This window comes from Peromyscus eremicus, chromosome 5 (assembly GCF_949786415.1).
Source record: "Peromyscus eremicus chromosome 5, PerEre_H2_v1, whole genome shotgun sequence".
NCBI classification, from domain to species: Eukaryota; Metazoa; Chordata; class Mammalia; order Rodentia; family Cricetidae; genus Peromyscus; species Peromyscus eremicus.
This window is the reverse complement of record NC_081420.1, coordinates 27,930,004-27,951,973: the sequence shown is the minus strand read 5'-3', so window position 1 is coordinate 27,951,973 and position 21,970 is coordinate 27,930,004. Positions and strand designations below refer to the sequence as shown.

General features: G+C 45.0%; 1 protein-coding gene across 2 annotated transcripts in view; it reads left to right on the top strand.

The window, feature by feature from the left end:
• Window positions 1-21,970, top strand: part of Cdyl (chromodomain Y like) — a 145,133-nt gene that overhangs the window by 37,813 nt on the left and 85,350 nt on the right. Inside the window, exon 1 of one of the 2 annotated variants that reach the window (XM_059263169.1) lies at window positions 20,806-21,083. The exons of the other annotated variant lie outside the window; for it this stretch is intronic. Coding sequence (XP_059119152.1) covers window positions 20,997-21,083 — 87 coding nt within the window. The 5' untranslated portion in view covers window positions 20,806-20,996. Of the gene's footprint in view, window positions 1-20,805; window positions 21,084-21,970 lie in introns of those variants that run through there. 2 annotated transcript variants of the gene reach the window in all.

Below are 21,970 nucleotides of genomic sequence, written 5' to 3'. Positions count from 1 at the left end.
CTGACCTCATTACGTTCAAAAGCTCTCACCTTCTGCTGCTATCATATTCATCCTATGAAATTTGGTGGGCAACATTGCCACCACAGTAAGTAGTCATTCATGCCCATTCAGTTCCTGCCAGAGCCTCTTTGTACTTAGTGAAATAAAAGGGAACAAGTGCCTGCTGATGTAGCTGGTCACCCATAGAGAGACCTGCACACTGGAGGCTGATAATGCTTCAGGGTCAGGTGCCCTCACCAAGGACCAACCCTGGAGACTTGGGAGACATCCAGCTCATGAGGCCTGAATTTCTTCTGGAAAGAGTAATAAGAGTATGAAGGGGGTAAAACAGAGGATATGTAAAAACATTCCTGCTACAAAATGTATTACTTTTCTCCTTGCTATGATCAAATACACAAGTGTCATTAAAGGAAGGAAGGGTTTATTTGAGCTCACATTTCAGAGGGTGTGGAATCCATGGTGGGTAAAACATGGTGGGCGGAGTCCACAGTCAGGAATGAAGAGAGATTGGAGTGCTAGGAAGCTAACTCAGGTCCTTTGGGAAACCAAGTGCTCTTAATGGCTGAGCTGTTGTCTCTATAGCCCCTGCTTTCTCCTTTTTATTTAGCCCTGGGCCCCAGCCCCAAGGGTAGTGCTACCCACAGTCAGGGTGGGTCTTTCCTCTTCAATGAAGCCTTTCTGGAAACACCTCATAGACACCCTCTGGGGTGTGGTGTGTTTCCTTGGTCTTTTCTAAATTCCATCAAATTGACAATCAAGATTAACTGTTAAACATTCTACTATGGTAGAAATAATAGGTAAAACAAATATAAAAACTTGGTGGACTCAGTCAATTTGAATAAAAATAGGGCATTTGACGTAAATTGGTGCGTGTTCATTCATTCATTCATTTGTAAGTACCTCTGCAACAGTTGTGGTCTGTTGCCACAAGCATATGGACCGATTCCCCTCCATCACTGTTATTTTCTGGTCTAGTGGCCGATTCTTGATTGAAGAGCAGAGCTGGCCAGCATTAACAGACCCTATCTTTGTACTTCTCAGTATTGTGAGAGTCTTAGATTTTACTAACTATGTTCTTAAGTTTTCTGAGTTTTTAAAGACTATCTTTTTACTATACACATACTCAATTACATTATTCTTGGAAAATAAAACAAAAATGAGCCTGACACCACTTTTGGCTCCTGCCTGTGACTTCACTCTCCTGCCAGGCTGTTCCTCACGTGAGTCACTCTTGCTTCTGTCTCCTGTGGAGTTTTCAAGAACACAAATAGCACGTTTGCCGTGTGGGGTGACCCATGGAGGTGACAAGATGCTGTGCAGCGACTCGGGATCACCCAGACACATTGAATTGGAATGTGCGTGTTAGCAAGATTCATGTTAGCATGCTTGGTAGACACATCATTTAGACATAGAAAGTGCTCAGACGGTCCTGTACAAGGACCTGTGTGTGCTCCATCCCAAGAAGGACCTGTGTGTGCTCCGTCCCAAGAACCCATGTTTTTTAAAAAAAAAAATGGGCAAAGTAGGACATGGTGCATGCCTGTAATTCTCTTGCTGGTGGTCCCTGGGGTTCAGTGTAAGCCACTGGCAGACCCTGTCTTCAAAAAAGGAAAAGTAGATAGACCCTTGAAAACTGTTAGAAAGAATAAACCGTGGCGTTGAATAAAGAAACACAAACAAGGCAAAAGTGTCTTGGCAAGGTAATTCTTTTTGTAAAAGCAATGTCCCAGATCCCAGACCAGTCTAGCAGCACACTAGGGCCAACATGGCTTCGTTCTTTAATTGCTTATGTAGGTGATGACTTTGTCTCATCTCATTGGTGGAAGCTTCACTTCACAATGTGATGTGATTGGTTGTTTGGGGAAGGGGCGTGTCCAGGAAGCATGAAGAAGGAGTGGGATGGGGGGGGTGTTTCATAACCAACAGCTAAGGTTGCTCTCTGGCTACAACATACTTGAATATGCCTGTGTATTTGCACACACACAAAGTGCAACTGTGTTTAGAGTTCACATGAAGGGTCTAATACTGCAGCTTTTCCCATCAGCCGGATGCTCTTCATGTTGCTGTGAGTAGATATGCCTTATCCTTTCCTTACTGTTCCCTAGCTTCCTTTCTGTACCCCACCCCCACCCCCTTTCCCCTCTTAGAGGTCCAGTGTGGCATTAAACTCCAAGGATGTATCCAATGGACGAGTACCAGGAAGTGGTCAGATGGAAGGGTGTGTATTAAAGGGCCTGCCCAAGTGTGGGGTCAGTTTGAATGTTGTTTGTTTCTGTGATTATGATTGTATGTTTTTTATTGTGTATAACATTGATTTAATTAGTGCAACCTTATAACTTTTCATCTCATTGTCTAACTCTCTCCCTGCTATAAAAGTTCTTTTGGCTTTTTAGGAAATGTGTTCTTGTGTAGGAATGCTGTAAGCTCATCCTGCTGGGGTCTATGGAACCTTCTGGGGTTTTCATGGCAGGAGATTGCATTGAATTTCGGCATCATTTTGAGTGAATGAACAGTCTTGTTTGACTACTGAGCCTCCTCATCCTCATTCCCAAACAGATGGTGTGTCTCTGAACTTGTTTTTAAGCCCTTTGGTGACATTTGTAGCTAGGTACATATGTATGTAATGTTTACACCTGTATATGCTGTGTTGTACTTTAATCTACTTTGTGTTAACACCTTCTTCTTGGAGTTTTATATCCATTGCATCTTGTCTGCTAGGCTGGGGATTTCCAGGAACGGCTGTTCAGATAGGCTTGGTAGATAACATTGCAGCCTTCACTAGGTACTGGGAGTGTTCCAGTGTTTCACAATTAAGTGTGAGTGGCCTCCAAATGCCTGGCAAATACTCTTCTGTCCATATTTGCTGGTGAAGAGGTTGTTACTGCCTGGAGAGGGATGAGTGGGTTGGACTCTGATGGTATGTATGCATTTGCAGCTCCCTGCTGGGTTAGGTAATCTATATATCTGGTGATAGATTTCCTAGAACCACAGCTCTTGGGTGGGCCTGGGAAGCTTTGTAGAAGGAGGGGCCATTTTTTTTTTTTTTTGGGTCACCAAAGGATTCATTTGCTACACTGTTTGTTTAGGAAGTTCAGCTTTCTCCTGTAATGAGATTGACCCATGTGTTTGTGTGTGTGTTTCTGCAACCTTCTGGTGTTGTTTTAGTGGTGGTTATTGGAGTCTTATTGCTTGTTTCGTGATGTTTTTGGTAGAAATTTCCCAGAGTTTCTTTCTCAGACTCATAGTAAACAGATTTGTTGACATATTTTGTGTTTCAAATGAAACTGTACATTCTAGTTATTTTTAACTTCTACGTTCTAGCAAACTATAGAGAAAAAAAATGTTTCCTAAGAATAGTGGAGTGACTTTTACGGAACATTTTATAAACTACTGTTTTTATATTTAGTTGATTTTTAAAAAGTCTTATGTACTCTGTGTGTGTGTGTGTGTGTGTGTGCCTGCATGTATGGATGTGTACTGTGTGTGTACCTGGTACCCCGGAAGGTCAGAAAAGGGTCCATTGGAACTACGGATGGCTGTGAGTTACGGATGGCTGTGAGCCACCATGTGGGGTACTAGGAACTAAACCCCAGTCTTCTTCAAGAACACCAAGTGCTTTCACCTCTGAGTGAGCCCTTTCCAGCCCTGGACAGACTAAGTCACTGACTTGCACCAACTAGAGGTCGAAGTTGAATAGGGTTCACTGTCTTATGGCGTCTGTGTAGAGTCAGACCGAGAGGAGGGGCTTCACCGTGGGGATTTCCTGTTAGCCAAAGCTAGGGCTGGGGATAGATAGCTCTGGCAGATGTGCCGGGTGCCATTCCTGTCAGCTTGTCAAGGAGAGCATGTAGAGTCCATTCTAAGAAGTTGGATCCTTGGGAATGGTGCTTTCTCCTAATCCAGGTAGAGTGAGGGTGACAGTGGAGTGCATGTCCCTTTGGCAGCATCTCCTGGACCACGTATCAAAACATTGTTCATTGTTCGCATTTTTCTGCCTGTGATTTGGAGTTTGATTTCTCCTTCATTCCAAAGGGGTGTGTGTGTGTGTGTGTGTGTGTGTGTGTGTGTGTGTGTGTGTGTACACGTACGTGTACACCATGCCAGAATGGTGATATAGATTATAGACTAATCTGCCACCTCTCCCTTCTGTGTTGTCTATGGTGATTGGTCCTTAGGCCACACAGATAAACATCATCTCGAACCACAGCTAACCGTGGAGAGATCTGGGTTTTTCATGAGAGAACAAACATTAAGTGCTCCAGTAGGCAGATAGACAGGCGTGGTCTCACAGCTGTATCATATCTTTGTAGCCTTTCCCTGTTTCAGGGCTCTGAGTACACTTCTGTGACTTGAAAGTGGTTACTGAATATACCCGCATACCCCATTTAATACTCTTGTAGGGCCAAACAAAAGATGTTAAATAAAGCTTTTTAAAAATAAAAAATGAAGTTTCACCCAAAGTGGGTGTCTTGTTTAGTGTTAACTTCCACAGTTTGGTGCTGTTTGTGCCTGCTGTTCATCGGGTTAGTTGTTAGTAACCAGCTGAACCAGGCTATGCCATGAGTTCCCTTGGTGGCAGGAATCTGCTCCTTGTTCATCATCAAGTTCTTAAGGATCCTAGTACACCTTGTCTGGTGTCTTCAGTAAATAAAGTAACCCCATACTCACCACACTGGACACTCCCTTGAGCAGTGCTCCCTTCTTCTGTCTGCCCAGATTGAAGTTTGGGTGGACACTGAGAATCTTCAGTGCTGTCCCCGGCAGCTTTTGCATGCCTGAACCTTTGACAGCAGGCGGGCAGGAGCAGCAGGTGGCTCCCTCTAGTGGTGCAGATTTCCATATCAGCCCTTAAGGACCTCTCTACGACCATCCCTGCCACTGCTGTTACTCCGGTCTGCCGGTGCAGCTCCACCTCTTACCACTGTCAAGGCTGCAGGGTTTCCGACAGAGCTCTTGGCAGGACCCCTAGCTCATTCGCTGGGACGCCACTCCTGGCCCCAGCCCTGCCTTGTGCACTCTGAATTGCTGGCTGTTGCTCAGCCCTGCCCTCACTGCTGCTCTGCTTCGTTAGAGTGAGGGGCCACTGGAGAGCATCCTTTGTGTTGGTGCGGATGTTGAAATGGAAGAGGCAGCACCGGAGGGTGTCTGCCCTCAGCCTAACTCATGGTGAGAGCAGCCTGCTTCCAGAGCCAGAGAAGGCATGCCTGCAGCAGTTGCCGCAAACCCTTCATGGAAATGAAGGCCTGTCTTCGCACCAGTCCTGTCATTGTCCTTTCTGCAGTCACAGCAGTCTGCTGGGCCAGCAGGAGAGTGCTCCCCTCTGACTTGGGCGGAAATAACCATTGAAGGATCAGAGCACAAAGGCTGGTGCAGACTGTTGGAAAGAGTTGTGGCTGGAGCTGCACTTTCAGGAGTTAGAGCAAGTGACTGCGGTCTTCGTCGTTTCCCCAAGGTGTCTAGTCAAAGTAGAAGGTGCTGCTTGACTGGAGTCCTGTGCTCTAGGGAGCTAGAATGCCAGGAAAGTGTCTCACAGCTATCAGAGAGTCCGCTTGCCCCACCCTCTGACATGTTTTGCTGATACCTGTTAATACTGATTTGTAATGATATGTAACACCAGCCAACGATATGTAACACCAGCCAACGATATGTAACACCAGCCACTTCTCTGAGGGGAAATGGGCCCCTATCTGTTTTGGTTTCATGTGAATTTAAGAAGAGACATGATAGACATGGACATTTTGCAGAGCTGTGTAAAAGGAAACAGTGTGTTGGGTGAGTGCATTGGGAAGTGACTGAAAACGATGTCCACAAGTGTCTCCGATATCTTCCTCGTATGGGTAGAAACAGTCCTTCAACGCTATAAACACAGTAGGTAGTGAGTTACAGTGGTTGCCCACAATGGACTGAATGCTGTAATAAGGCTTCTGAAATCTGTAACAAACTCAAGGCTTTGCCTCACATCCAGAATGAAATGTAGAGTCAGAACTCACGTAAATCTTACCCATTCTCGGCATAGACCGAGTATTGGATGTGAATAGCAGTGGGGACAGCTTGTTTGTATTCCTAGTCTTGCACTAAATCCTATTGATCTTAGTGATGTGACATAGACTCTCACCTCACCTCACAACTGTTAATCTCATTTTCACCTCTTCGCCTTACTGCTGTCAGATTTCGTGGTCCAAGCAGCAGGTCAGAGACATGAAATGTAAGCCAGAGGGTGGTAATTATCAGTACCGGATGGGAATTCTTCAGAGTGCTCCAGCTTTCCCTGTGGTCTTAACATTTGTGGTTTAGAAAATTTAACGCATATGCCTTTGTGATTAAAATGAATTTACATTGTCTGTTGCGTAATCATAGTCAACCATGATTTGACTTCATTTTGATTGAGTCATAACCCAAATTTCAGTTGTTGCAACACTGTTACTTTTTTTTCCCCCAGAGCTGAGGTGTGAACCCAGGGCCTTGCACTCAAGCGCTCTACCACTAACCTAAATCGCCCACCCCACATTGTTACTTTTCTGTTGCTGTGATGAAATACCATGACCCAAAGCAATTTAAGAAGGAAGTTTATTTTGGCTTACAGTTCCAGACAGAGAATCTGTATTAGTTACTTTTCTATAGCTGCAATAAAACACCACAACCAAGGCAGCTTATAAAAGAAAGCGTGTCATCGGCCTTATGGTTTCAGAGGGTTAGAACCCATGATGGCATGTTGACGGGAACAACTGAGACCTTACACCTTGATCTTGATCTTGAAGCAGGAAGTCGAGAGCCCACTGGAAATGGCAGGAGTCTTCTAAAACTGCAAAGTCCATTTCCAGTGACACACCTCTTCCAATAAGGCCACACCTCCCAATCCTTCCCCAACAGTTCCACCAGTTGGGGGGGAAAGTATTCAAACCTGAGCCTTGGAGACCACAATGGCAAGGAAGGCATGGCAGAGAGCAGCGGGAGAAAGAAGCCAGCTGGTCACATCTCAGCTGTACACAGGAAAGAGCAATGAGGAAGTTGGATTTTTTTGTTTGTTTGTTTGTTTTTTTTGGGTTTTTTTGGTTTTTTCGAGACAGGGTTTCTCTGTGTAGCTTTGCGCCTTTCCTGGAACTCACTTGGTAGTCCAGGCTGGCCTCGAACTCACAGAGATCCGCCTGGCTCTGCCTCCCAAGTGCTGGGATTAAAGGCGTGCGCCACCACCGCCCAGCAAAGTTGGATGTTTTTATATATATAATAACATAACATAATACCCCAAAGCCTATCCCCAGTGACATACCTCTTCCAGCAAGTTTCCACACCCTGCCCAAACAGGGCTACCAACTGGGATCAAGGATTCTATGATAAAGCTGTGCTGGACATTTTCATTCAAACCACACTACCTACCACCTGTGTTGTTTCCTTATTTAAAAAGTAAACCAACTTTTTTAACCTCTCCCTTTAAAAGTAAACTCTAGAATTAGGGTGGAATAATGAAATACCACCCAGCTGAAGTAGATGTATGAAAAGCATGAAGAGACGAGGCTCGTTTCACTGAAATGTCAGTAGTGTTTATTGATTGATGACTAACTATGTTAATGCGCCACCCCCCCCCCCAATACAAAAGGTGACCAGCAATTTTTTTGAGTTTGGTTACCAAAAAATTTAATGTTCAATACAGATCACTCTGGTTTCAAGGAGTCCTCAGAAGCCGTTGTCCAGAATCGTGGGGTTTATATCTGACAGTGTGATGAGAGATCAGTCCTCTAGACCAGTGGTTCTCAGCCTTCCTAATGCTGGGACCCTTTAAATACAGTTTCTCATGTTGTGGTGACCCCCCCCCAACCATAAAATTACTTCGTTGCTATTTTCATAACTACTGTTATGAACTGTAATGTAAAGATGTGATATGTGCCTCCTGTGAAAGGGTCGCTTGATCTCCAGCGGGGTCAGTGACCCACAGGTTGTGCACCTCTGGACGAAACACTAGCTGCCATTCAGTGTGGAAAAGTGAACCATTATTATCCATCTGTTAAGATTGCCTCACATTAAGCAAAACGTTTCCTAGCGGTACGGACGAGAGAGAGCCGGATTCACCATTAGCAAGGTGCATATCCTGGTCTAACTGCAGAGTTCTGCCTGTGCTTACCGTGGGTCACATGCGCCTGGAATCCCTCTTTGGCAGGTGCTTTGAACAAACACCACTGGAGAATGCAGTGATTACTGAAGGCCATCCAGACACAGCCATCCTAGTTTGTAAACAAGGATTAGGTTCTGTCGCTACACACTCTCACTCAGATTTACTTCTTTAAAGTTCTTCCAATCAGTACAAGTGATGTTGTTGACATTACATACACCTCATACTTTCCTGTTGAAAAAATACTTTCTTGATAAGTAGTATGATCAGAGTAATTTCTAACAAAGGGAAAATATTTTCGGGATATTTTTTGTTTTAATTGCAATATGGCCTGTTTCAGCACAAATATTTTCACAAGAACTTTTTTTTAACCCTCCATTTAGAATACCTTTGTTCAACAGATAGTTTAACAAAACGTTGTCAAATAAATTGCCTCTTTCATCCTTTTGAATGTTTGGCTATATTTAGATGCTGTAAAATTTAGCCTTTCTCCAATTAAAAATAGGAGCTCAAAACCAGTTCTTTCCACAGCTTGCAATGTTTCAAGAACACTCTGGCTTTCAGGGACTTTAAAATCCATTTCTTCAGCTCATCACTTGGTTTTCTGTTAATTTCACAGTTTACTTATAAATTTTGATTTCAGTAATTGTCCATTTGCCAAAAGCTTCGGAAAGTACAAGTGGGGGGTGTGTGTGTATTCTAGGAATTGTTGACTTGAAAATTTTGATAGATTTTCCCACTGTTTTTAATAAAAAGCAGCCCAGGTTTTAAACATCTAATGTGAAAGGGTCCAGGTCATTTTGTGATACTTGGATTGATTTTTCACAGTAGTCTTTTGAAGGTCTACCTGGGTATGCAGCATGAAGAGACTACATAATGTTAAGATGCTGTACTTTTAACCTAGATAAATTAGTTGTTCATTCTCATTCACACATATACATATATTCGTACCTACTCATATCTACCTACCACCCACCTCTCTACCTATCTATGTACATGTGAGAAAATTTGTGTGTGTGTGAAAATCACAAAAAACAATAATGTTATACATTGAAACATTTTTTGGGTTTTTGAGACAGTGTTTCTCTGTGTAGCTCTGGCTGTCCTGGAACTCACTCTGTAGACCTGACTGGCCTCTAACTCACAGAGATCCATCTGCCTCTGCCTACCTGAGTGCTGGATTAAAGGCGTGTATCACCACCGCCTGGCAACATTGAATGTTTAATACTGTGAGATTTTTACCTTGAAGGACAGGATTCAGAAAAGCTTCTCTCAAGGGCTAGTGATATGTTATGCTCAGTGTCACACGTACTCATCTTCTGTGGTAGCCCAAAGGTAGCTGCAGACAGTGTGCAAATGCGTGTGTGAGTGTGCACTGGGAAATGGTAAACATTCTTCTACTGACACCAGGGTATGAATTTTTAAATAATCTTTATGCGTAACAAATTATAATTTCCATTTTTGGTCTTGTTCCAGCCACTGAAAGCTGGTACAGAGCATTTTTACACAATGGGCTGTCCCAAAGCAGGAGGCAGGTGGATTTGGCTCACAGGTTACTATTGTTGACCCTTGTCCTGTGAGTTAGGTGAAAAATGTAGACTCAGTAATGCAGTTGATTTTCTCTTAGAAAACTGGAACAGTCTAGCAGATGTCTTCCATGGCTGCGGGGGCCATCATGTAATGGCAGAACATTTCTGGAGAAAGCAGACACAATGAATCAGAACACTCATTGGCGTAAATGGAAAGTTGGACTTCACAAGCATACAAAATGCTGTGATTGTAAAGATGTAAACTTCCCGACTGTAGTTATTATTTTTGAGTATTTCCTTCTTAAAAAGTGAGTTTTGACACTAGTTTAGAGTCTGATTTTCCTGGGTCCACCATGGCACATATGGACAGATGTGCAGATTACATGGTCATTATTAATTTGGTTGAGCAATGAAAGTATAATTCTTATTCACTAGGTCCGTGTTTAATGTTTTAGTTCATTGCTACTACAGTAGCCCATTACAAAATTAAATTAATGAAAACAAAGAATGATTTAGACCCTAAACAAGAGACATGAGGGTCCAGTCTCTTTGCTTGAGTTCCCAGCACTCCCCGAACAAGAGTCAGCTGTCACGTGCTCCTTTTCTATTGGAAAGTGAGTGCCCCATGTGCCTGAGGCATGTGGGGTCTGGAAAAGGCCCAGAAATAGGTGGTTTATTGCTGGTAGACTGCAGCAGCATATTCAAGCTCTGTCCACTGCACGTGTGAAACATGCTACAGACAAGATTGTGACAAATGCAAGACAAACTAGGCATGGACTAAATCCACACTAGTTTCTTTCAATGCAACAATGAGTCCTAATATGTAATTTAACATGGAAAAATACAAAGGCCTAACCAGTTTGGATAATGAGACAACAGGTGTAAGCCAAGACTGTTCTCAGCAAACTAAGACATGTGGTTCGCCCATTTAAATCCATGAAATCAAACTCTCCTGTAGCTTGAATGGTTTCTTCCCTTGTTTCAGTTTGGTCAACAAAATAATCTGGATCCTGCAACTGTCTCAGATGCCATTAGCACGCTCTCTCTGGTATGGCGTACACACTGCGTCAGTGCCACCTTGCAGTTTAAGCCACTAAGACTCGGGTACAATCGAATGTTCCTTATTTAAAACCCAGCATGGACTGCCCATAGGTGTGAGTAAGGGTTATCACCTGCATTCTGCACCGGTTTCCTTGGCATGTGAGAGGAGCTGAGTTTCTGGTTCCTGTCTCAGACTTAGGTTCAGTAAATGCTGGCACATCAGAAATTCAGCCCATCTGTTTTAAATAGATACATAGATGATAGATGGTAGTAGGTAGGTAGGCATCTAGACAGACGGACTGTGTATTTCCCATGTGCAAGAGGCCAGAAGAAAGCATCAGATGGATCCCCTGGAGCTAGCTAGAGTTACAGGCAGTTGTGAGCCACCCACTATGGGCGCTGGAAATTGAACTCAGTTCCCCGGAAAGAGCAGCAAGCATTCTTCACCCATGAGCCATTGCTCCAGCGCCACTGGTGTCTTTTATCTGACTGCCCGCCATTCTCCAGTGTGCTGCATGCAGCTGCCGTGGCCCCCACTGTTGTCAAGTGGGGTTACCTGATTTTTCACCACATCTGTCCTTCAGCTGAATAGACTTTCCTATTGAAATTGGGTTTGCTGTTTTGATTCTGTTTCTCTCTGGGCTTTCTGTGATGTAGCAGGGTCTACTCTCAGATCATGTCTGTGTTCCTTATACTCTCCCTGAAACTTGGGAGTGTTGATTGATCGAGGATTGCCTGTGCTGCTCAAGGCAGCAGTCTCCCCATTGCCCCTCTGGTCACTGATTGGAACTTGTGCAGGTGCATCTGAGCCCGTGTTGTCTCTTTGTGTGGCTCACTGTATGGCTCTAGTTCTGCCTTGGAAATATGGTGACTTTTCATTTCAAATTTGCATTTGAGCAGGGGTGGGGAGGAAGTCCTCTAAAATGTCCTCTAAATACTAACAGGTTTGGTTGTGTGTTAAACCAAGCAAGGTCCTCTTGGCCTGTAAAGAAAGGGTAGGGTGCCTCAAATCAAGCCTCTAGCTCTTCAGGGTAGACAGTCAGAAACTGTTTTCAAGGTTGGCTCTGTGAGGCAGCGAGTCTCTGTCAGGCAGTGAGTCTTTGGTGGTGGTGTGGGTGGTTGGCAGGGGTGGGGGCATGGTGGTGTGATGTGGTGTGTGTGTGGGGGGGTATCTCTTGTTTCCTATCCTGAACTCTGCAACAGTGCCTGATAAATATGATCTGACAGCGTTCGTCAGAAGAACAAATGGTCAAACATGGTAAAGCTTTCCAGACACCAGTTCTATTTTCTAGTGATTTAAATTGTTTTTGCATAACATTTCACAGAAATTGGAAGGTTCTGTTACGACAATTAAAAATTAGTCAGGATTACTGATAATAGCCTCTCTCCCACTAGTTGGTTTGAAAATAGTTGCTTGTACAAGAGTCAACGGTGCCTCTTTTCACAGAGTGGGAATGCCCTTTTTTGACAAATGCATAAACAAGCAGTCATATGGGAATAGCACACAGCTTATTTGGAGTGTCAGCAGCAAAGGTCTTCACGGGCAGGAGTCAGACCAGCTGCCCTGAACATCCAGTATGGTAAAAAGCAAGCTGGTTGGCCAGGAAAGGAACTTTTTCTAGGGACTATTAGCACCTGTCTTCTGCCTGTGCTTACCCCGTATTTGGGTTTAGGACATACTGAGTGTCGAGGGTCTTATACCTCAGTAGGGTAGAAAGTGCCACTGGCCTCTCTGCAGCCAGCTGAGACTCTTGGCAGTGGCCACCTTGGGCTTCTGTGAAGAGTCAGGGGGTTGAAGATCCTTCATTGTATGTCCCAGGTGTTTGCAGCTTCTCTTGACCTTGTTGAAAATACTTGATCAGTTTCCTTAAACACTCACCAGTGAGTAACTAAGCAAACTAAAAGAGAGCTGTAATAATACATCAGGTACCAGTTGTCAGGGCTGATACTGTTATTATTGATCAACTGTAGGATTAATCCTGTTTGCCTTAATGGTGGCCTGTTCAAGAGCATTCTGACTATCTGGGGGCATCGTCAGTGAAACTGTCTCAAAGGCAAGGATTATAAAATAATGGCATTCAAGATTGTGAAGCACCATTCTATGGTACAGGGATTTCATAATGTTGAAGCCTCTTGAAACCATGGAGTGACGAGCCAATTACAAAAACAGATAATGCTGATTTGGCACAGTGTGCCTTTGTGGCAGCATACATCAGCAGCTACCTGCCAAGTACAAGTGCTTTTGAGGTTAGAAGAATTATAAGCAGGAAGCCGCAAACAATGTGTTTATATGGTGTGCTGTCTTCCAAGATTCCTAATACTCTTACTATTCTCTTCTGTGTGCTTTGTTAGGAATTAATTGAGGATTGTTATTTAAAAGTTGTTCTTAATTGTCTTTCTCTGGTGCTTTTGTGCCTAAACATCACTGTGTGCAGAACGTTGTCCTTTTAATTTTTATTTTTATTAAAATCTCCCAGACTGTAAAACTGATTAAGCTATTATTCCTCTCCACAGTTCAGGTTAAGTAATTTAAGTAATTCTTACTATTCTGTGTCTATTACCCACTAGACCTGCACTCATGGGCCTCATAATGTATGGAAACTATTGGGGGTTTTTTGTTTCTTTTTCCGAAACAGGGTTTCTGTGGGTAGCCTTGGCTGTCCTGGAACTTGTTCTGTAGGCCAAAGCTGGGTTCGAACTCCTAGAGGTCTGCCTGCCTCTGTCTCCTGAGTGTTGGGATTAAAGGCATGCACCACCACCACCCGGCTGGAAACTATTGCATTAGTTACCTCCCCCCCCCCCCCCCCCCCCCCGAGACAAGATTTCTCTGTGTAGCTTTGTGCCTTTCCTAGAACTCACTCTGTAGCCCAGGCTGGCCTCGAACTCGCAGAGATCCACCTGACTCTGCCTCCCAAGTGCTGGGATTAAAGGCATGGGCCACGACCCACCGCCCGGCCATTAGTTACTTTTTGGTTGTGACAAGTACTTAGTAATTTGAGCGGATACAGTCTAACCAATTTGACTGCAATACAGTCTAGCAGCAGAAGGCATGGCAGAGGAACATGAGGTGGCTGGTTACAGGAGGTCAGCAGACAGGAAGCAGAGAGGAATGAATGGTGCTTCTCACTTCACTTTCTCTTTTTCTGTTATTCAGCCCAGGACTCCTGGTGCCAGCCACACTCAGGGTGGGTCATCTGTCCTAAGATAAACCTCTGGAAACACCCTCAGAGACACACTCATAGATGTCTTTCCCAAGTGATTCCGAATCCAGTCAAGTTGACAATGCAGCTTGACTGTCACAACCATAAAAATGATGAGTCAAAGCAGAAGTAACCTAGACAGGGACAGAAGAGGCAAGCCCTGGCTGCCTCTACACTGGGTGTGTTAGCCGAATGACTTCAGGTCGGTTATTTAACATAGGATCCGTTGTCTCCTGAATACATAGGTAATAATAAAAATGGGCAGGCTGGAGAGATGGCTCTGCGGTTAAGAGCACAGGCTGCTCTTCCAGAGGACCCGGGTTCAATTCCCAGCAACCACGTGGCAGCTTACAAACTGTCTGTAACTCCAGTTCCAGGGGATCTGATGCCTTCACACTAATGTACATAAAATAAAATTTTTAAAAAATGGGCTGTGTAGCTAAGAGGGAGAGTATTAGTAAAAAGATGTTACATGTGCAGATACTGTCAATAGCTCATCTTTACTCAGGGCATGCTGATACTCAGGGTTGGCATGCTGAAGTTCCACCATAAAGCTGCAAGCCATGGGCTAGATGTGCAGTTCATTCCTTGACAAGTTCAGCAAATATTTATTGAGCACAGAGATGCTAGTCTCCAGTGTTACAACACAGGTTTAGATAGACAGGGATCTCTGTCTTCACTCTGATGGAGCTGTGATTTGTATCATTCACATTTTTATGTATTTTATTAAATGGTTCAATTTTTGTGGCTTTTGGCAGTTAGCTGGAAAGGTTTATATTTTATTAAAGCTTGTAATAGGAGATTGTGGTTTTCCCACTCCTTACTCTCAGAACTATTTAAAAGAGCAATCTTTTTCATTCCATAAGCATCTTAAGTTTAAAATGGTGGTGTTCCTTTCCTTCTAAGAATTGTACAGTAGCCCTAACATTCATAATGGTGCTCACTAAGGACACCGAGTATAATAAACTTTGTAATGTTGGTGTACATTAGGAAGCAGGAAGAAAACACGCCATTGCGGCCATCGAATACAATAGTGAAAACCACACGCTGGAATTTAGCTAAGTTAACAGTGATGCTGGGTGAATGATGAGAGAAATTGTTCTCTACTTAGAGTAAGTGGAGGGCTGAAATAATTCTGAGGGCTGGCAAGATGGCTCAGTGTGTGCTTTGCAAACCCGATGGCCTGAGTTCGATCCCCGGAACCCATGTACAAGTTGAAAGAGAACCAAGTCCTCATACTCCTTCTCTGACCTTCACACGCTCCAGGGTGCACATCTCCTGCTGCACAATTAATAAAGCTTCTTGTAAAATGTGAAGAAATTAAAGTATTATTGTAGGGGTGTGCTCTACATTATTGACTGATTAAAGCCCATAATTGAAGTGAAAGGGGGGGGGGATTGTAGCTGGAGTTTTCCTGCCTTGCCCACAGTCAGGGCAAATCTCTTTCACCTGCCAGTCCCACAGCCTCTCAGACCCGACCAAGTAAACACAGAGACTTATGTTGCTTTCAAACTGTATGGCCGTGGCAGGCTTCTTGCTAACTGTTCTTATAGCTTAAATTAATCCATTTCCTTTAATCTATACCTTGCCACATGGCTCGTGGCTTACCGGCATCTTCACAAGCTGTTTCTCATCGTGGCGGCTGGCAGTGTCTCTCTGACTCTCTGACTCAGCCTTCCACTTCCCAGCTTTATTCTCCTCCTTGCCCTGCCTATACTTCCTGCCTAGCCAACGGCCAATCAGTGTTTTATTGATTAATAAGCAACACATTTGCCATACATCCCACAGCAGGGGATGATGTTTTTAAAAAGCTTTTGATTTGGAAGGGCAGGTATCCAGGTGGCAGAGACTGAGCATCAAGACTGTGGTTTATCCTGTGACAGCTAGCACTGTCTACTGATTGACTCATGATTTAGTTTTGTAGTAACAGCTGTGAGGGCGACATCAGCACCTACTTGGCAACACAGACTGGTCTTTACAGTTGGAGCTTGCTACCCGGTACTTCAGAGCCAGAGATGCATTTGGTTAGAAACAGCTGGCTGGTTACTTCTAGTTTTCTGTCTGTGAAATGGATGGTAACCAAAGTGGTGAAAATCAAGCTGTGATGTGTCTTAGACCTTACTTATCTCAGAGCCTGGACAGAGATCATCCGAGAGCTGTTCTCACAGAGATGTGAGCACCACTTGCTGCTTGCTGCTCTAGAGCTATTCATGCAGGGAATGTTCGGCTAGCTGTCCCTGGAGATGAGCAGGAAGTGGAGCCTGGGCGTCGCCTGCAGTTAGAGGTGCTTTCAGAAAGGAAATGAGTCTGCCCCCATCTCTCCTTCCCTTTCATGGGGGAGCTGTCAGATGCATCCAGGCAGAGGAGCTAGAAACAAGCCCAGTACTGCCTTTCCTGTAGGCCCGCTGGTATGCTTCACCCACCTGCTTCTGGATAGCTGGGATCGCTGCAGCCAGGCATGCGTTCAGACTCTACCAGCCTTAAGTCATTGGAAGTACATGCCTTCCAGTATGTGTCTTCAGTCCTTGGTGACTAGTGAACTGAGGCGAGGGGGACGCTAAGAGACCAGATTCAAGCAAGCTGTGGTACCAACGTGCTGGTCACAGTGCAGCATCTCGTTCCCTTTTCTGCAATAGTTGCTTCGTTCATTCATTCTCATTGACTTTCGTCCTGGCGGGGTCAATTTCTAGGTCTGTGTCTCATCGCCTGGACTCATCTGGTTGTTTCCCGATGTTCCTGGTGTTATGAAATTCATTCAGTCTTTTGTATTTCTGAGAATCAGGAGTCGAGTTGAAAGGCTTGATGTGACAGATTCCTGTTGACCTTTCGGCATGAGGTGGCACTGCTGCCAGACCAGAGGCAGATGATTTTACTGGCGGGTGCAGTCTGTTGTGAAGGGTTGTTTCCCTTGAGTGACACCCGGGCACCGACCGGGCAGAAATCTCGTTTCCCCCGAACATGTGTCTCCAGTGGCTGTTGAACGTGTGTCTCCAGTGGCTGTTGAGATACGATGGTTTTCTGTTGGTTCTTTCTAGATTTAATAGGGAAATTAAGTTTCTCTCAACTACTGAGGTCCTCTGCGGTTCTTCCTCAGCACGTAGGGCTACTTTTAAACCAGTTTTCAAAGTTCCTAAGAAGTTGATTGGTGAATAAGGATTTAAATTTCTCCGTGTGCACCACTGTGGGCTTACACTGTAGTGGGTGTGGGTCTGCTGTTTGTTGTCCTTGAACATTGAGCTGTGGGAACCTTTCTGGGGGTCTTTGATTCTTCTGACACCACCTGTCACTTAAGGTGGTGCGTCCCTGGTGAAGGCAGCATCTGCCTGCTCACCACTGAGCACTTAAGTGTGTAGATACATTTGATCTTAACGCTCGTTAGACTTTTTTTCAACTAGACACAGGTTAGAGTCCTCTGGACCAGAGGAAACTTCAATCGAGGCCCTGGCGTTGTGGGAAAATCTGTGGAGGCATTTTCTTGATTGATGATTAATGTGGAAGGGCCCAGCCCAGCTTACAGTAAGCAGTGGCATCTCTGGGCTGGTGGTCCTGGGCTTTTATAAAGAAACCGTCTGAATAAGGCACAAGGCACAAGCTGGTGAGCAGCATTCCTCATGATGTCTGTCTGAGTTCCTATCCTGACTGACTGTATGGTGATCTCTAAACTCTTAAGATAAAACAAGCCCTTCTTTCCTCCAAGCTGCTTTTGGTAATAGCATTGATCACAGCAACAGAAACCAAGTAAGACAACCCTCGCCCTAACCCTGAGAATGGGAACTTCCGTTTTCCAGTAAAACAAGGCTGGCAAAGCTCAGAGAAATGGGGAAAGCCGAGCTGTTAAGTTCGTGTTGGGGGTGGGGAGTAGGGGTGGAGAGATACTGGGACTGAAAGAGTTCAGCCAGAAGCTCCCAAGCTCCCTGAGGTGCTGATCATAGTTCGCTGTGGCCATCTCCCTGCCCCACCCTCCATCTCTTGTTTAGTACCAAGGATAGCGCAAAATCCTCTTAAGGTGGCACCACCTTCTGGCTTGACCTGCCGGCCCCTCTTGTAGGTTAGGGCTCTGCCTCTTGTCTTTCTTCCCCTGGAATGCTCTAGCCAGAAGGGTCTTGTCATTTCCTTCCCCGTTCCCTTTCCCCTTTCTCCTCCCCTCTCCTCACCTCCCCTCCACAAAGAGCAGCCACCACTCTGTGCACAAGATGGAGCCAGCCCCCTGTGTGACACATTGTCTTCAAGCCCACCCCAGGCTTCTCCTCCCAGCTGTCCAGCAGTCCAGGACAGCTTGCATGTCACCCGTGCCCCAGCATGCCTTTCTTCTTCCTCTGTCTCTCCACTGTAAACATCTTAGTTTTCCCAAGCGCTCAGGGTTCCGGCATCTCTGGGGATTGTTTTGTCTGGCTCTCCAGGCAAAAGTGTTCCCGTTCCTGGTGAGCCTGCTGAAGTGCAAATTCCACGTACACGGATCTCTTGGAGTACAGTACACTGCGTATGTGAGCCTTCACCTGGCCTTGCTGCGGGCCTCTCAGTCTACACAGGTGTGGATTATTAGGATGTTCTTCCTCAGCCCAGGTTTCTGAAGAGCCAGCTCTCACAGTTAACTCGTTATATGAGACATTATACATTGACAAAAAACAATTGACATTTAGTCATGGATTTGTTCCCAGCAGGTCAGAGTTAGAATTTGGGATGTTTCCAATACCCAAAGCCTGCAAACTGTGAAGGCTTTAGTGAGTATTTTGGTGGGTCAAGTGGCATGATCTTTGGTACCTGGTAGCCGTGTGTGTGTCTGTGTGTGTGCCTATGTGTGTGTGTTCTGTGCTGCATCTTCTGATACAGCAAGTGGATGAAATACCAAAGTGACTCTTGGCCTAGAAGTGTGGTTCTAAGACTGCCAGGTCAGAGAGCCATTGTGCCTCACAGGTAAGTTCCAGCCGACTGGCAGTTTATGAGAGGCTTAGTTCTACCCACTCCAGGGATGTGGCCAGGAGCCCTAAATTGCCCCAGACTTGGGGTTGGCCAGAACTCGTGACCACTTGCCTTAGAAGTGTACAGAGCTGTTACATTAGGTGACATAAAGTCTCCCTGTGGCTGTCAGCTAAGACCGTAGTGAGATCTAGTAGAGCTAAGGTTAGGCTCAACCAGACCTAGCTGCCATTTGATAAGGTGTGTGTGTGTGTGTGTGTGTGTGTGTGTGTGTGTGTGTGTGTGTCTATCTAAGGTACACATGAGCTTATTCATCAGTTGCTGGAGTTCTAGACCTGTCTGTGTCTCTGCAAAGTTGCTTCAGGATAAGAGGGAAGAACTGTTCCACAGAGTGACCGTAGGATTTAGAATGGCTGTCTGGGTCAAATGGTGGTTTATGGGAAATGGCACATCGGTTGTACAGGCTCACGTGAAAGCTCGGGGGTGGACTCTGACTTGAAGTGAAACACCCTTGTTTGTATTAGCAGTTTTTCACCCGTTTAAGCCCTGAGCGCTTTGTGGGATCTGCTTTCAAAAAGAAGAAAGGGAGAGGGGGGCAGACTTTCAACACAGAGGTGGAATTGTAAATGTCTCAGCCCCACGGTACAGAACTATTAGTACATATCGTGAAGGGTCCATGAGCACCAGCCTTGCTATGCAGAATGCTCCACTTTGGGTTTTTGTTGTTTGTTTGTTTGTTTTTTGAGACAGGGTTTCTCTGTGTAGTTTTGGTGCCTGTCCTGGATCTTGTTCTGTAGGCCAGACTGGCCTTGAACTCACAGAGATCCACTTGCCTCTGCCTCCTGAGTGCTGGGATTAAAGGTGTGCACCACCACTGCCTGGCCTCCACTTTGGTTCTTTTAAGAAAAGCCATCATTAAGAATGACTTAATAGCGCTTAGAGGTCTGTACCTGCCATTAGACGGGTAATTCTTGGTGTACAAAGGAGCCAGGTTTTTTTAATTTCCTTTTTTTTTTTTCTTTTGTTTTGGTTTTTGTTTTTTCAAGACAGGGTTTCTCTGTGTAACAGCCTAGCTGTCCTGGAACTAGCTCTGTAGACAAAGTTGGCCTCAAACTCACAGAGACCCGCCTGCCTCTGCCTCCCAAGTGCTCCACCACTGCCTGGCAGGCCAGGTTTTTGAACGTTGGCTTTTGTCATGGTCATGCAGTGTCTGGTGTCCAGACGTGGTTCTTAGGTTTTTTTCTGTTTGTTGCTAAGGAGAGCAGCTTAGACCTGGCTGTATGCTCAACCTCCGGCAGTCAAGGAGACTTGATTTAATTTCTGGTACATTAAACTACTGAGATCTGACCTACACTGTTCATGTGCTGTAGGGGGCGGTCTTAGTTAGGGGTTCCTTTGCTGTGAAGAGACACCATGACCATGGTAACTCTTATAAAGGAAAACTTCTAATTGGGGTGCCTTACAGTTCCAGAGGTTCATTATCATCATGATGGAGCATGGCAGTGTGCAGACAGGCATGGTGCTGGAGAAGGAGCTGAGAATTCTACATCTTTTGATCCACAGGCAGCAGGAAATGAACTGAAACACTAGGTGTGGCTTGAGCATATATGAGACCTCAAAGCCCACCCCACAGTGATATACTTCCTCCAACAAGGCCACACCTCCATCAGCCACTCCCTAAGATCTTACTATGGGGACTGATTCCATTCAAACTACCATAGGGGCTCTTACTATCTTAGCAAGCGTGCTGCTTTTGTGGTCCCAGGACAGGTGTGAAAAACACTTTAGCATGTAGCAGAGAGCCCATCTCCTTAGTCATTCTTCCATGTTGTCTCCTCCTCCATATGCAGTAGTGGTTAACATAAGTGCAGCCATACTGAGTGCCAAGCCCCCGGCTGCTTGTTTAAGCACATCTGGCCCCCAAGCATTTTAGTAAAGAGCGTTCACCTTGTGCCAATGTTGCCTAGTTACACAGAGAACAATCCAGAGTCTGGAACCCTGTCAGAGCCAGGCAGATGTAAACTCAGGCAATGCCTAGCTCTCCTGCTCCCCAACCTCATCACACATATTTTTCTTATTACCCACCTTTGTCTTGTTTTCTAATTCAAGCATATGCCATAGTTTTCCATGTCTTTGTGTCTATTAGGATTGAAGGCTCTTGACTTAGAAAAGAGTGGACTTCGAAATTAGACTTGCCAGGTTGGAATGCTGGCCCTTCTACTGACTACTCCTTTGTCAAAGGCCTTAACCGTCCTGTATCTGACTTTCTCCTCTGTAGAAAGGGAAAGACAGGTAAGGTTTGTCACCGAGGGTTTTGCAGGAATTCAATGAGTTAATACATAAAGAACCCAAAGCGGTGATTGCCAAATAAGCGCTCAGAAATGGTAATCAGCTGTGTCGAATGTCAGGTACCTGCCATGTCCTTTGTTCATTCCAGGCGCTCCTGGACCGACTGATCAGACTTGTGCACATTTGCCCCATTGGTTTTTGCTCACTGTGAGGTCTGTCTGTTGAAGCTGGCATCCCTAGTAAGCTTTCTGAAATAGTTCCGATTCTGTGAGGTTTGCAGTGAAACATGGGACTTCTGTGGTCCGTGGACAAATCTGTCCTTTGATTACAGCAGCGGGGATTTTAATCCGAGGGGTTAAATCAAAACCTGTTTGTGAGCTGTGTGTGTCTCCTTGGTTTTTTTTTTTCCCCCGGGACTGGTTACTGCTCATCACTTTCTGCTTGCTACTGACTTTAGCAGACCGCCAAATGTGTTTGATGTGGGCTTTTTCATTCAACTTCTTCAGCCTTGAAACTGGTTACCCTTGCTTTACAGATGGGGAGATGGTGGTGCTTTCCCCTAGCAGACCCCAGGTTGGTCCCTGGAACTGTATACTACACATTTTCAAGTCTTGGTCGGAGGTGGCTACTTTCCTGTGGCCATTTACACAAATGAACATCTTTACTGTGAGCTTTGGCATTAGATAATTATGTTTACATTACAGATTCCATTTACAGGACGTTTCTGGCAATCTCAGGTATTAGTCATGGAGTCACCACTCTTGGTGTATAGCACTTGCATGGTTGGGCCAATGGTTTGACCTTTGTGGGCACACTGTTATAAGATCAAGCTTATGTTTTCAGCTGTTTTGAATTGTGATTTGAGTGTTGCGTTCCACATGTATATGCTT